This window comes from Tetrao urogallus (genome assembly GCF_951394365.1).
Source record: "Tetrao urogallus genome assembly, chromosome: 2".
NCBI lineage: Eukaryota > Metazoa > Chordata > Aves > Galliformes > Phasianidae > Tetrao > Tetrao urogallus.
This window is the reverse complement of record NC_136814.1, coordinates 49,740,512-49,757,237: the sequence shown is the minus strand read 5'-3', so window position 1 is coordinate 49,757,237 and position 16,726 is coordinate 49,740,512. Positions and strand designations below refer to the sequence as shown.

Genomic DNA, 16,726 nt, shown 5'->3' with positions numbered 1-16,726 from the left:
TCCCCTCTAGGCAGAAATGAATCAAGAAAAAGCAGTGCTGAGGAACTTGCTGTTCTCCCACGCCAGCTCTCAGACTCCCTCAATGCATCTCACAACTTTAAGGATAATGACACTTCGATTGAAGAGGGGTACACGTGATTTTGAAAGGAGTACTACATTCACCACTGTTAAATTCCTTTCACACAAAGAACATTAGAAGGGATGTTAATTGCAGACTACTCCCCAGACTTTTGGGTTTCATCAACTGCTGAAGTTCTCATGATTGAAATGAGGGGAAAAACCTTAATGTCCTGTGGATGTTGAGCCTACCTTCAGGCAGACAGCTCTCTTGCAATTAATGACATGCTGTGCAAGTAGGAACTGCCTGGGCACAGCAAAATAGAGCTAGTAAGAAGATACCACCATGAACATCATTTACCTGTAATTGCTTCCATGCATAAAATAAGTTTGGGGCCACATGGGACTACCAGTTTTTAACTTGGTTTACTTCTCGCAGAGGGATCTCTATTGAGGTTCTGGTCATTGAGCTCAACTCAACAACTGGTGTTTCCTGGATTAGTAGTAACATTTGCCCTCCAAGATTTTTATACTCTTTGCTTAACAAAATTGCTCTTCACACACACTTTCCTTTTTCTTTCTTTCTTTCTTTCTTTTTTTTTTTTTTTTTTAGTTTCTCTCAGTTTTATTAGAATATTAATGCTTCTTTGGGGATACTTTGGAGGTAGGAATCGCTACCTGACTAGCAAGAAGGGTTGCCACTTACACTAAACTTAGAGAGATATGGCTCTGAAAATCATCAGAGACACACTGAATATACATACACAATACCATCCTAAATGCCATCAAAACACAATTTCTACTTCTCGGTTTTGATGTTTTATGCAAAATATTATTGAAAATCTTCCTTCCAACTCAGTACATTTTGGTAAATCTTCAACTTTCCCATTCAAAAATCCTATTAGCAAACTGTTCAACTTCACTAGGGAAAAATAAACACTTATTGATATCTGTCCATTAAGGCAATCATCCACTGCTTACAAACACATTCACACTGATGTATGTACTTAATCTAAGATAGTGAATGGTTTTCATTGCTAGATCAAAATAAACAAACCACCACAACTGAATATATAGGATTACATTCACAGACAGTTCCTATAGAAGGCTGTTTGATGTGGTTTGAGTAAGTGTCCTCAACTATCCCACTGCACATATTGGAAAGATCGCTTCCAGGTAATAAACTAGAGGAAAATATCATTTCTATCATCCGCTTGATTTCTTCTGGAAGTTGAAATATCATTGAAATCATTCATAAACAGTGAACAATTATGTTAATTTTCTGCAAAGATGGGACTGTATGAGTAATGATTACTAACTGCTTCAGCCTCCATTATTCCACGGCAGCTGTCGTAGTTGCCCTCTCTCTCTAAAATGAAATCATCCTGTTTTCTTTAACAGAAGAAAATAAGTAGAAGCAGACTAGCAATGGGATACACATTCTTACTCTCAGTTTTGAACCTAACCACCATATGTAGTACTTCAACATTTTTACTATTTTCTTTAAATGAACTTGGTGGTTTTACTGTCGCTTCTAATGAAGGGTTTTCCACATCAGTTTCAGACAGCTTAAAGAGAAAACAATTTCTGTTCAACTTATGAAGATCATCCCTCCAGTACACGGCTATACTGTATACTCAAGAGGCCAAAACAATATATGCAGTGATCTCTTTACAACACTCAATGATTTTTATTACAAAAACAGCTGTTGTGAAATCAGCTAATACAAAACACAAGGATTTCCGCTTTGAAACCATGATATACATGTTTTGCCTTTGTTGAAAGCACTGTTCTGGAAAGCTCACTGTGATAGGTGTTATCTTCTGACTCTGTCTCAGTCTCCTATTTATACCACTCAGGCACTGTCTGACAATCCAGATGCTCAAACTTTATGGGCAAGTTTGCACATCAGCAGAGTGAACTGAGTGGCGAGAATTTAATTCCAGCCCATGAACACACTGGATGCAAAGAAGCCCAAATCAGATTTCCTACCATGATATCTGATATTCACAGTTCATGGAAACATCAGTTTCTCGCTATACCTGCTGAAGCTCCTCTTTGGCTAATGGAGGACTGTCCAAAACTGGCATCACATAAAAGAGAAAACACAAGCTTCAAAAGCACCAAAGGGATGCACCACTTGGCATTATATAAAATATTCAAGCATCCTAAAGCAGATTCTGAAAAGCACAAGTAGTTGCAATACATTTTTCCTACTTTCATTTTGCAAAGTAAAGCTACTTTCTGTAAGAATCTCCATAACCAACTTCCAGAGTCCTTTACTTCATTCTTTGAAAGCAATATAACACCACTTCCAAAATGCTACAAAGTCAAACATGTTGGGCATTCTACAGAAAGCAAATTCTTGTTAACATGCATAGTTTCTCATCACACTAGATTCCGTTTCTGCATCTGCAATGTTAATTTTTAAAGATGCCAGCATAAACTCATTCTGCATTCACTGTCTATTTTTATTTATTATCAACACTAGCTATTTGTACTGGGCTTATGTGTGTTAAATTATCCATATTTCTTATAAATACAACTCTTTATATGCATGAGAACACAATAAAGTTACTTCATATATTTGCACTAAATTTATACCAAGTTTTTTTTTCATGATCTGTAAAATATTTGAAATGAAAACATATCTTCCCCTTCACACAGATGCATTTATAAGAAAATCCTTCTTTCCTTTTGTTAAAATTTAACTTGAAGTGGCAAATAGTTGTCTCTTACAACACACAAAATATTTAGAGTAGCCAAAATCAGAGCACAACTATCTTAAGTGAACTCCTAGAAGAGGAGTTAGAAATATTGTAAAATTTCATCTTTTAGCTATGCTTATCTTTCATAAGGGGACATTTTTTAAAATATAGAAAATACAAAGTAAGTAAGAGATGACTAAACTTCATTTAGAGGAAACCGTGGGTTAAAGAAAGCATTTCCAACCAATACAATTAGAAATCACAAGTAACTAAAGGAAAAGTTGCATTCATGCTACCCAGGTGCACAGACAGTTTGATTCTTGGCAACTGTCAACGTACCAGGATTTAACTGAGCAACAGAAACCCAGACAAATAATTCGCAAAATGATTAAACACAACTAAACCTAATTGCACTGACAGGCACACTGAATCCCCACATTTTCTAAGGTCCTCCATTCTTCTGTCAACGGGACGCCTACGTATTCCACAACCAACAATTGCAGGGACAACTTACCAATGCCACATAAACAGTATTTTAACACAGTTTGAAAATGCACTGCAGCAGAGTGTGTTAGAATTGTAACATCTTTTCTTGGTAGATGAAATAGAAGGAAGGAAGGAAAGGAGGTTTTCAGTAAAGGTATGAACAGGGCATCCCAGAGTGTACAGAGCTGACAAAACTAATGAGCATCTAGAATGGATAGTTCTTGACATCCATGTCTTTTCAATAATATTTTATAACTGGAGGAACAGTTTTCATTTCTGGAATGAAATAATCCTCTACTATCTTCCTAATTCATTTGTTAACTCTCAGATGAAAGACAAACAGAGCTTTCTAAAATCATTCATTTCTTGGACTACAAAAAAAATGAATGAAAGAACAAATGAGCACATATTTGAATGTAGTACACATGCAACAAAAGACATTTTTATTTGAAATTACTAGGGAAATGCCTTCCTGTATGTTTTAGTTAAGATAACGTTTAATCTTAGCTTGGTATAAGATGAAGAGAATAATAGTGAAAAACAGTCAAAAACATTGCAAATAAAAACATTAAAATCCAGAACTCACACATGCAACCATTTAAGATTGTTTTTTAATTACTTACATGTTATGGGACAGAAAACAACCAAACTTCAAAGGAGCCTGCTCCCTCAGAGCCACAGAATTACATCTACAGCTGTTGTCAGCTGGGAAATGAGCATGTCTGGCTGTTTCTCTCCTAAAATAATCCCAAGCTGCCTGTTGTTCCAGGCTGTGCTCAGTACCTCTCAGCACCACCAACGTCCTCTCCACGAAGCTGCGGCTACAGATCTGCTCTCCCCCATACTCTGCATAACACCAAGGTGTCTGCCCTACGTTCTCCCACTTCCATGGATCAAGTTAGCACACGCAGGAAACAGAAGGCAAAGGGGATGGGAGAAAAAAAACAACAAAACAAATCCAGATGCTGTGCTTTTTGAGGCTACACAATTTCCTCAAACTAGCTTTTATTAGCAATAGCTATTGTTCATCTGGTGAGCAGTCCAAAATCACAGCTATAAAAACAGAAATCATTTTAATTTTTTTTATAGCCAATTACTGAGGCACGTACAGTATATACTGCTTCCTAAATTTACTGCGAGGTTTTTAATTCTCCATTTATTGGAGAAATCAGAAGGGTCAGACAAAAGCTCTGACAGTAATAGGCACTCTCCAACAGAAAAGCGGCAGTCAATTACAAACCATTTGCAGAAATTGTAGAGCTGTCACAGACTCATTTACAGCTGCAGTTCAAGTCAGACTGCCTTTGATTTGCTGAGCCATCTCTCCCCCCTTGCGCCTAGAAAACTAGGACAACTTCAAATAGTTTTTAATGAAATGACACTAGCAGACCTGCACACCAGCCCAAGGAGCAAACTGCAGTATGGTCTGGGCATTTACTCCAACAAATTGTGCACAAGCCATTAATGCTGATGGATGTGATTGTTTTTCAGCTGGAGAGAGGTCAGGGAACAGACCTATCTGTTTTCCCCCTTTTTCTTTTCAAACTACAACCATAGCACATAATTCAGAGCATCAGAGCGAATTTAGCAAAAACTGCTCTGAAAGAATTGTTCTCTGTGCATTTAAATCCAGCTGAACACTCCCTAGTTTCCTATAATTTGCTGTATTCGACAGACAATCAGGGGTGACTGACAAACAAAGCCTTTGTTTCTCTGCTAAAGCAATACTGAATCTGCAGAGCCTCTCCCCTCCAGCAGGATGGGTGCTCAGTCCCCCTGCCTGCATGGCACACTGGGGGTGGCACACACCCCAGGAAAGCAAGGCACCTTGCAGCACTAGGGATGCAGCAGTGACATGGCCAAGCACCAGCCTGCTCACACAGCCAAGTGCTGCGTAGGTGTCACCTCGCCTGGGTTCTCACAAAGGTGGAAGGTATTTTGGTTCTGACTGTAACACACTGCAGATGCCCTAGAACAGGACAGCAGAGAAATCTGCACTGTCACCGCCAAATGCATCCTAAGGGGAGAACAATCCCCCTAGGATTTTTTCTTTATAGTTGCAAAGACGTTTTGGAAGCATAATCACAGTGGAACACAAGATAGAGATTATCTCCATGGGAATCCCCTGTGAAAAAAGAGATGAGCTAACGGCCCCAAATCACCAAGCTTCTCCTTACTCTCACAGAAAACTACATAAAGTCATTTGTATTTGACTGAAGGAGAATACAAACGGACTGCAAACATAAAAGACAATCAGTTCCTCTGGGTACGGTATGGCTAGAGGCAAAACGCATCTTCCTCACTTTGGTCTCCTGAGATTTTACATTTTGCTTCATCTCTGGCTTTCTACTGTTCCTCTCTTAACTCTGCCTGCCTATCTAAATATTCCATACAACCAGTAATACGTTGCTGAACCATATAAACTTCTTTTCTGTTATATAATTGTGTAACATAAGTGTTATCACACATTTAATTTGAGGTACAACCAACTCACCAACAGAAGCAACAAAACCAATTCTGCTGTCAGAATGTCAATGCCTCATAAAGTCCACAGACACGAAAGCTACCCATGCTAGCACCTGGGGGGTTCAAAACAACATGCACTTGGGCTGGACACAGACTGCAGTTTGACAGATGTGGAGGAGAAAGGGTAAAAATTGCTCTCTGAAGACCAATGCATTCAAAGACAGACACTAACTGTGAGGGATCCTACATCATTCTCCAAAGCCCTAACTGAGAAAAGGCATGAGCATCCATTATTTCAGCTGAAGTTAAATAATATTTGCAGATGCATAAAGGTTCTTCAAATAAGACAGCAGAAATCACTAGGATCTCCAGAACTGCATCTCTCAAAGTTTGCAGGTCAGTTGAAATTATTCATGTTATGTAAGTGTTGCTTTGGTCAATGCAATCTCAACAAGTCCTAATACTATCAGCAAAGAAAAAAAAGTAAGAATTAACTGAATCAGTTAAAAAGCTGTACTAGTTTCATTGTTCTCTGGAGAAGTGGGTTCAAGCAACACAGAAAGAGGAATTTGACAAGTCTTCATCTCTTTGCCATTTGCCCCTATCACAATGCTTTTGGAGATGCAGCAGCTATTCCAGAGATGCTGACCTGCCAGCAGACAGCAAAATACTAAATACAGCTAATATGCTTGCATCTTTTTCCAACTTAGTGCCATTATATTAATTTTTTGCCCCCTCAAAACACTGTGTTAACAATGAGATATCTCTACTTTTTCACTTTTAAGGAGTCTTATGTCAGGTATATTCTTACCCTGAAAGGTGGATCAGTCTTCTCCCTCTGTGGTACTTGGTCCAGAGTGCCATCTGTACTGCTCCTTTTCAAGCTGGATGTGACATCGGGCACATTATTAAAATCTGCATTTGAGAGAAAACAAATAATTTAGAGGGTTACAGGAGAGGAACAGGAAAAGTATTTGCTTTTATCTGCAGATACTTTTAGTGCCTAGCAGAATTTTTATAGAGCAAGGGAAGGAATACAAGATTTGCCACTCACCCCCCCTGCCATATGGAAAATAACAGAAGAGGACAAAGTCAAGAGAAGCTCTGTCTGAAAATTCTGCTTTTAAAACAATGAGCTGGACATGTAAGAACCATCTGAAGCAATATGCATCTCTAATCTACAAAAACAAGCCTCACATTCTCGCTAGCAGCATGCTTTCTAAAGTAGCTTTATTTATAATCAGCACACTGTGCTAAGACAACCAATGAGGATGCTCTCAATAGTTCTCCTTGGATGAACATGCTATTTGACATGACTTAGTCCTGAATTCCTTATAGATTTAAAAAGAGAATTTTGCCTTGGAACAAGCACTACAGTTTATAATACTGACGAAACTTCATCCTGTTACTATCAGTTAACCAATTTTAATAAATTTGGATTTCAAGTGCAGGGCATCTGGAAAAATGAAAAAACAGAGTAGTAGGGAATGTCATGCTCTACTTATTGAGAGGCTGTACCTCATTTATGTATAAACTCAAGATCCATCAAACAACACTGAACATTCATATAAAAATAGTAATTTTCTCTTTATGGTTCCTCAACTGGTTGCTTACAATGTGCAGTGAATTCTTTATTAAAAAAACTATTAGAAGGGAAACAAATTCTTCTGTTTTTTGATCAGCAGTATTATCAACCCAAGTCCTGTTTTCTGTCATGTAAGCCTCTAGGATATATCTCACACCACATTTTCAAAGTTTTCCTCAACACCTACAAATGCTGCGTATATATTTTTATATGAAAGCTAAGATTCTCATTTAAACACTGACTTCAGAAACTAATTGGCAAAAGTATTATTTATCTTGTAATAAAATCATGAGAACTAGAAGCAATGTGATTTTCTCTCCACCTGGGTGTTTAAATCCTGAAGTGGGGCTTTTTCTGCTGTTTTTATTTTTACTATGAAGCAGTTGTTGTATCCTCTGCATCCTTTATTTGATGGAGAGCTATCAACCAGACTTCCCTTCCCCAGCCAGCTCAGCAATATCGTTGCTTTCTGGCTTCAAATTGGTTGAGGACAGGACTTGTTGCTGGCCTGTCCCGATCAAATAGTTAGCAAGGATTCATAAACTCAAGCAAAGAGGGAGGTGGGAATTTTAGACCTGAAATAGCACCACTTATCTCAAGCTCAGTGTCAAGGTTGACACTTTACACTCAGACACCGAAGACTTGACTACTCTGTCTTTTCCCACTCAGGGCCAGTGTCCCATCTCTTTTCTCCTCTCAGTATCTTGTGCCTTTTCCATCTGGAGTCAGGTGTAGCTTCTGATATCTCAGAGACCCTAAGCCACCTTTGCAGAAACAACACATTTTACGCAGCTTCACCAGTCACACATCTTCATTAAGAACTTAACATGGAGCTGCTTTTACTCTTCTTCCTCCACCACGCATGAATTATTTTCTTCTGCCTTCTGGAATTCTAAAGTCATATTGAGCCTCCCTTTTGTATATGGGTCACATGAATGACCACTGACTTCAGTCACTGTCAGCTCCTGGATTCACAAAAAGTAAGCCAACTCCTAAAACATTAATTGACTTTATTTGCCATTTGGGCTCTTTTTACTTGTCTTCTGTCTTTCAGTCCCATTATTTTCCCCTACCTTCACACAGCATGCACCTGTCTGTTTGTTTTTCTCATCAGAGAGCTACCTGATGTCAAACTGGATATCACTGGGAAACTTATATCCTTTCCTTGATTAACAAAGTGACCACTAATCATAGAATGGCTTAGTTTGGAAAAGACCTTAAAAGTCATCTAGCTCCAACACCTCTGCCATAAGCAGGCTGCCCAGGGCTCCATTCAACCTGGCCTTGAGCACCTCCAAGGGTGGGAGGCACCCACTGGGCAGTCTGTTCCAGTATTTCACCACCCACTGAGTAAAAAACTTCCTCCTAAAATCTAACCTAAAAACTCCCTCTTTTAATTTAAAGCCATTCTCCCTTGTCCTGACATTACCAGACCATGTCACTCTCCCTTCTGCTTATAAGCTCTCTTTAAGCACAGGAAGGTCATAATGAGGTTTCCCTGGAGCCTTCTCTTCTTCAAGCTGAACAAACCCAATTCCCTTAGCCTTTCTTCCTGGGAGAGGTGCTCCAGCCCTCTGATCATCTTCATGGCCTCTTCTGGATCTGCTCCAACAGCTCCCCATCTTTTCTGTGCTGGGGGACTGAGACCTGGACACAATACTCCAGATGGGGCCCCATGAGTGCGGAATAGAGGAAAATAATCACCTCCCTTACCCTGCTGGCCACAACGTATCAGTCCTTTACAAAACAGGAAATAAGTGAAACTAACGTCTGTAAGCAATGAAGCAAAAGCATAAATGTAAAAAAAGGACAATAAGGTAAAATAATCAGTAGATCCCAAGAACAGAACAAATCATAATGACAACAGCCAAAGCAGGCAGCAAAATATTGTATCACTTTTTCCATATAATCTATCTTTTCTTCCCTTCACTCTTGTCTTTTTTTTTTTTTTTTTTTTTTTTTCTTCTTCTTGTAGTCTCCTGGACTGTCAGAGGTTGATTTATATTGTCTTGACCATTTTCATAGCATTTGCTATTGGCGTAAAAACTGATTAGAGTTAAGAGTAAGCAATATTAAATGCCATTTTAAATAGTAAATTTAAAAAGTACATGGAAAGCATCCAAAGAGAAAAAGGACATCCTACTGTACACTGTATGCCAAACTAACACAGAGAGGGAAGGAAGGAAGCATGGCTTGTTGATCAGTTTAGCATCCATATCCTGTCTCCCTTTTCTCCTTTTACTGTGGAAGCAGACTTCCTCTGGATTCGTTCCTACACATCACTGAACTATTCCCAAAGAGCAGAGAAGCATCAACATCAGCTGCATAGCTAAAAAAATAAGTCAAAGGGTAAAGAAAATATACACTGCCTTAAAGAATGTGAAATTTCAAGTGCAAAGCTTAAGAACACAAGCAGAATACCGAAGTTCTCTCTTGTTTTACTAAATGAAAAAGGAATAATAAGGCAACCCATAAAACTGAATCTTCTTTAAACTTTTACATATGGATTGAGCTGTACCACAGGATTCATATAGCAAAGATGTTCAAAAACTGTAAAACTGTTACCTTGCAGGCTGTGTGAGTGTGTACAGCATTCAGATCAATGTTATAGCCACACAAGTATAAAAATTGTTTCAGTATATAACATTTTGGATCTTCGCTGAAAATTAACAAAGAAAAATATGCAAGTAGATACATATTCCTAAAAATTATCTAAACAAAAGGTCAAATTGCCACTTCTTGGCAATGGTGTTTTCCTCTTAGCCACCTCTATGTTACTTAGTACAACTACGTTACTAACTAGTTAGAAAATAAAAAGAATGACTGCTTTGCTGGAACTGTATTGCCTAGGAGATGTCCAGAACAGTAATGGGGAGTACCTCATTACTAGTTCTGCCTATACAATACCACTACCGTAGTATATTAGATTTATCCTATTGATACGGTTGTAATAAACCTTTCTGGAAGAAGAAAGCATCTGATAACATTGCTGAGTTAAATGAAATTTGTTTTCAATATTTTAACATAATTTTTCTCACATGATGCTGAATAAACATCCCTCTGTTCTATTTACACATGTAGACGCTCACATACAGTGAGTTCAAATGTATATCCCTTCCATCTGAGAAGGACAGATATCTCAGAAACAGATGGCTGCTTCCTATTTAGCAAACAGGAGAACCTCCAGATGCCAAAATACAAGTCAGCTTACTGTGAGTAAGCTAAATAGCAACCTCAGATAAATGATAACATCCTCAGAAAAGCACAGGGACAAAATGCCATTGTGTGAAAAGGTTAACTACAACATATGACATGCACAACAAGCCTTATGCTTGCTTTCCAGTGATGAATGATCAAGCATTAAGAACCCAATGATCACCTTCAACTACTAACATCATCACCAAAGGAGGAAGTGTGCTGTGTGTATCAGGCTTTGGACCAACAAATGCAAATGTTCCAAATGAACTTCCTCCCCACTGCCATTACCTCTGCAATACTGTGTCTCTCTGGCAGGTAGATACATGACTCTGAATCACTCAAGACAAATAGCGAAGAGAAAGAAATGATAACGCAACCACTAAAAATTGAAAGAAAATATACTTGCTAAGTCATGTTTCTCATTACTAATTATTTGGTTTAAAGTGGGCATGGCGCGAACAGATGGGAGAATCAATGAGAAAGATAAAAATACAGCACATCTGAGAGCTCTGTACACCTACAGAAATGCCTCTTCCACATCTCTGTGGTGAAACATGTACAAGTGGTCAATATAGAAGACATTCAAATATTTGTCAGTGATGAGGTACAATGGAAACATCCTCCAACAGATATGTGAGACAATAATAACCCATGCTATGTTCCTAGCCAAGAAACCAAAGGAAACCAATTGGAAAATATTAACATCCAGCAATTCATTTACCATAAAGAAGTCATCAACAAATTCAAATGCTACTAATCTCCTTTTCTTGTTCAATTAACAAAGAAGACTTAATTACTTTCTACTCGGTGCTGCTGTTACCACTTCAGCCACTGACTGCAAACAAGGGCAAAATTACCACAGGGAAAAAGTATAAACTGAGAATTCTGCTTGTTTTATAATTCTTGTCTGTAATACTTTGAAACATGTAGATTTTTCTCACCAATTTCAAAAAGAGAAATACTCGTCTTAAGCATGTCAAGTGTTATCAAGTGTCAAGCACTATGTAGGTGGTGTAACCAGCCCCTTTTTCAAACTACAAGAAGAGGGTGTGTTTCCATCTGCCACTCTATTGATAACAATAAATTGCAAAAAAAAAAATATCATTCTAAATCTACAAGGGAAGGTAACACAGCAAAATTAAATTCACCCATTCTCTCACTTCAAGACATACTAAGAGCGGTGCAGGGGCGTCATTTTCAGCTCTTGGCAGCAGCAGCAGCAGTTCTGAGCATCACTTGATAACTACCCTCTGCAAATGAAGAGGCACTTTTGACAGTCACAGGCAGCCCTGACCTTGATAAAAATAAAGCCATAAAAGCCATATGGAAAATTGGTTTTCCATTTTGCCATATTCCCAAAATTTTCCCATATTTCAAAAATCTTCACTTTGCATCAGAATGAAACTGTTCTTTTGTTTTATGCTTTTTTTTTTTTTTTTTTTTTTTCCCCCAAAATGCTGAGAAAGAAATTCCAAAGAGCAAAAAGAAATAGTTTGACATCAGGATATTGACCTATGGTGCAGGGCAAAGAGATAAAGTCCCCTGCTCTGCCAGATTCAGGCAGGTATCTGAACCCAGTTCTTTCTCAGCTAAGGTGAGTTGCTTGTTAACAGTAGTTAATCCTTTGAGTCCTTTCTGCTGTCTTGCTTATGGTAAACCTAGTCTCATACCAGGTTTAAACCTGTCTACCTTCAGCAGGAAAAAATGACACAGGAAACCATTTTCATAATGACCCAGATGCTGATGGAGAAGAGAGGATGATAATTTCTTGAACAACAAGCAATACCTATGTTAAAAGGAGTAAAAATGTTGGGGGACTCGGCTGTAGGAAGTGACCTTCGTAGTAACACACCAAAGGCTTTCACAACCAGAAATCTAAGCTTAAGTAAATAAATAAATAAATAAAATTAAAACACCTTTACACCTTTATAATATCTCAAGGGATATCATTTCATAAAACAGAAGAAAATAGGAACCAAACCACGGGAGAACTGGCTAGCAGAAAGTACAATAGGAATTACTACAATTAAACACACTGATCAATCAAACTTAATACATATCATTAAAAACATGACTAGACTACCATACAGAAGGTGCAAAATGACCTTGAAGATAGAGCCACAGTCCCAGAATGAATCTGTGCAGGACACAATTTTAAGGACTCATAAGAACAATTCCTTCTATAAGCTGTGGTTCATCAGTTGGAAACACAAATGAAAAGCATGAGAGTGTGGAGAAGGGGGTAAAACCATAAAGCTTTGAGTTAAAGCTACCTAAGCAATGGTCGGGCCTGGATCAGTTATAACGCTGGCCAGGAATTTGCCTATGCAAAGAATAATGAGAAGATGGGCATTTAAACATCACATGAATGAATTTCTGACAGGCTTATCCAGGATGCTAATAGACCACCCTATTTTAAAATAGGATAGAACAACCATCAATAGAACAACTCCATGAACAAGGTTGTTGAAAGCCTCAACTAGCAGAGGACTGGATTCTGTGAGTTTGGAAATTCTGTTCCATTCTCTGTTTCTATCATTAATGTAGCATCAATATAGTACATGAAAGCTAAAGCACTACTATAGCCTGTGAAAACTAACTACAGCTACACAGGCACATACATAGACAACTATCTGTTAGCACAGCACAGAAATTACTTTGTTTCATTAGTGCTGGTACGTAAGGATTCTGGCAAAGAGCATCAGAGACTAAGATAATGTTTATATCACAAGTGCAAATAGGTGAGGTGCATCCTGCGTCCTGCACCTCAGTTGCTTGCTGATTGCACCTTAGATGTTTGTTTTTAACTCTGACTTTTTTTTCTGCTGCAGACTTATCTGGCTATAGTTCTCTAGCACTCGGGAAGGAAATGGTGCTCTCATTTCCCATTCTCTTGATTGAGGATTTTTATCTCCAGTAGATAGATGTTTCAGATGTAAAAACACATGCACACAAAAAGCTTCTACCAGTTAGGATAGCCTTGGTCTAGTCTGTAAAAGACAAATATCCAGATTCCCAATCAGACCAATTAGCAGCATTTTTAAACTCTGGTGCTGTCTGGTGGTTTCATATATACATTGCAAATAGCAATAAATTGGATATAAACTTAGGTATAAGAATAAAAGTATAAGATTTAAGCTTGAAAAGGCTAGAATCCAAAATTATAAGGAATTAGAGAGAATTCTATTTTCTGGGAAATACTGCATTCAGTATTTTTACTAGCTCTCTAGAAACTGCCTGTAACAAACAACACAGCCAACCTTTAGCATGTAAGATATTCTCCATCCTAGACTTATGCTACAGAGAGTAGCTAGTGGTTAGGATGGAAATAAAAAATATATATTTGGGCAATAAACTTAACCAAAGTATGGAAAGCTGCATTCTTCATTGCTATGTGAATTCTCCAGACCGATCATTTAATTATCATAAGGTTTTAATTCCCATATAATTCTAAACAATGTTACTATTAAGAGAAAAGTAGATTTACAAGAGAAAATAACAAATATTTCTTAAACCAACATTAAAGCCTGAGCTAAATCTCAGAAAGGTACAAAGTCTTGGTGGTCTTTATTCCTTGACTCATTGAAAAACAGGGAGTGGTGAGTAAAGCATTCCAGCATTGCCTGGAGACACAAAATATCAGTGTGTTGAACTCTAACAATGCTCCCTTGGAGAGTAGCACTCATAACCTCAGTTAAATAACTAAGCCTGGCAGGTAGAATGCTTGCGCTATTTATCTTGGTCTGATACAACTAAACGTATTTCAAGTTTTCAACAGTATATTTACTCTTTTGTAGTGAAGTTAAGAAGATAGGTATGCAAGCATTTCCTTCTGTATCTGTTTTTCTTTCTAAATGGCTCCAACGAATACCTTTCAAAAAGTAACAGTTAATCCCAAGTAATTATAGGACGGCTTTCAAGAGACAGTCTCTGAATCTTTGTTGAAGAAGGCATTCAAATTTTGCAGGAGAAGGTTCTGGGTTCACTGGTTTTATCATGAATAACTCCTATGTCTTGCTTATTTTAGAATCAGATCTTTGAGTTCTTTGGCTCATATTATCCCCTAAGACCAGGATGGAAGGGGCTCTAGGTTGGTCCTTTGTCCTCCCAGGGCACATTGCTGCCTCGTGTTCAATTTGACCCCAACTAGAACCCCTACATATCTTTCCGTAGGGCTGCTCTCGAGCCTCTCATCACCACCAGGAAGTGAATGTAAAACAGCAAGGTCGGTATTTCAGTACCAGGGATCCAAAGTGTATATTCTTATTAATCTCCAGTTAAGTTTTGCAGAATTACGGAATTATTCATGTTACATAAATTCCAGCTAAAATTACTGAATAGAGCTAAGTGTTTAACTACTGCATAGTGCCAGTTCAGTTGTTTCCCTGGAGTTGGTACTCACAGGCAAGAATTACTACTTAAGTGCTCAGATTCCACTGCTGGATTAAATTCAAAACACTTTTGCAAGGCAATAACTTTGGTTATTAACTGTGCTTTTCTGCTGCTTTAACCAACATTTCAGAAGGTAGTGAAATATTAAATTTATTACCAAATAAAAGCCTCTTCTTCTCCAGGTTAGGAAATTTTCAAGTTCTTCACAATGACTTTAGCATATGTTCGGATGCTAACTTTCAAACTCTTGCTAAATTAACACAACTTGACTCTACTAGTACTAGTAAATTAAGATTCTAGAAAATGAAAACTAAACAAATAAGAAAAACATACTAAAAATGCACTCAGTTTTACCATTCAGAACATTTTTCTTTCTGCAAGATACATTGGCTTCTATCACTTGGTTGTCGTAAGTATTTCATAACTGGCTGGAAGGCATGTTCTCAGTTAAGCTGACTCTTTGGTGTAGCTAGAAACATCATTCAATAATACATTCAAGATGTTAAATCTGGAAAGAAGATTATAATGCAGCTGTCATAACACCAGTCTTCCTAGATAGTGTTCTTCAAAACGTGATTAATAGATGCCTGTCACTGACAAGACGAATTGTTACCAAACAAGGCTTGCAGTTATTGGCCAGACAAGAAGGCTCTACTCGCAGCCTCTCTCATCCAGATGTTTTGGTTTCAGAGAGAAAACTGTTGAAACATCAGCAGGTTCTCTATATGCTTGCCAAAGGGCAGCAGAACCAGAGTTGTTCTTATTGCAGATCTCATAAAGCGTAGAAAGAGAGAAGCTCATTCTTCAGGCAAGAGTCTGAAAAGGACTCTTTTCAGTGGTGAGTGGAGACAGGACAAGGGGAAACAGCCAGACACTGCAGCATAGGAAGTTCTGCACAAATGTGTGCAAGAACTTCTTTACAGTGAGGGTGACGGAGTACTGGAACAGGCTGCCCAGGGAGGTGGTGGAGTCTCCTTCTCTGGAGATGTTCAAGACCTGCCTGGATGCCTACCTGTGCGACCTGCTGTAGGGAACCTGCTTTGGCAGGGGGGTTGGACTCGATCTCTGCAGGTCCCTTCCAACCCCTACAATTCTGTGATTCTGTGAAATACTCAACTAGTATAAGTCTCCTTTGTTCTCATTCTTCAGTGAGAAAAGAGATGTTTCTTGTTCAACCATTGCACATTTTCATGTTTATAAAAAGCCAGCATATTTGTGCAAATATTCTTATACCATACAGCTTGAACTATGTTAAGCCACGTGCTGAACAGTGGCTTAGCTCCAGTCAGCCACCTACTTCTGCAAGTGTGACTTTCTGTAGGCTGCTTTATGTTCTTTTCTTCTTTTTTTTCCCCTTAAATATCTGCAGAAACATCCACTTTGAAATTAGAGCAGAATCTTTTAGAACCCCTGGGAGTTCCTTTGTTGGTTAACTGTTGGTCAGGAAACAAAGCAATTTGACTCGTCAATTCAGTTATCAATAAGAGTTACAAATTAGCAACATAGTAGGAAATAACTGCCTATGCTTCTGTAGCAATGCCTGATTACCCCCTGAATTTGAATATGTTTTTATGGAGTTGTTTAGCTTACTAAACTTTCTCCGTACAAGTATCTGCCAGCCAGACAACTGTGCAGGCTTTCCAGTTTTAATCTTAACACTTTGCACTGGCTTCTCAAATTGTTACCAGAATGCATGCATTTCCCAAGTGCACATTCCTTGACATCCTCTTAAATAGACTCTTGCTGTTGGACATGCAGGGTGCTGCCAGCAGCTCTCCAGATTGCTGTGCTACTGTTCAGTGGTTATCTGTGCCTAGCAGAGCAGGACAACAAA

General features: G+C 38.4%; 1 protein-coding gene across 3 annotated transcripts in view; it reads right to left on the bottom strand.

Annotated features, from left to right (window-relative positions):
* Nucleotides 1-16,726, bottom strand: part of TIAM2 (TIAM Rac1 associated GEF 2) — a gene marked incomplete at both ends in the record, with an annotated part of 85,873 nt that overhangs the window by 23,488 nt on the left and 45,659 nt on the right. For all 3 annotated transcript variants that reach the window (XM_079532591.1, XM_079532592.1, XM_079532593.1), the window contains one exon: nucleotides 6,529-6,632. In XM_079532591.1, the coding sequence (XP_079388717.1) occupies nucleotides 6,529-6,632 (104 nt within the window). The remainder of the gene's footprint in view (nucleotides 1-6,528; nucleotides 6,633-16,726) is intronic.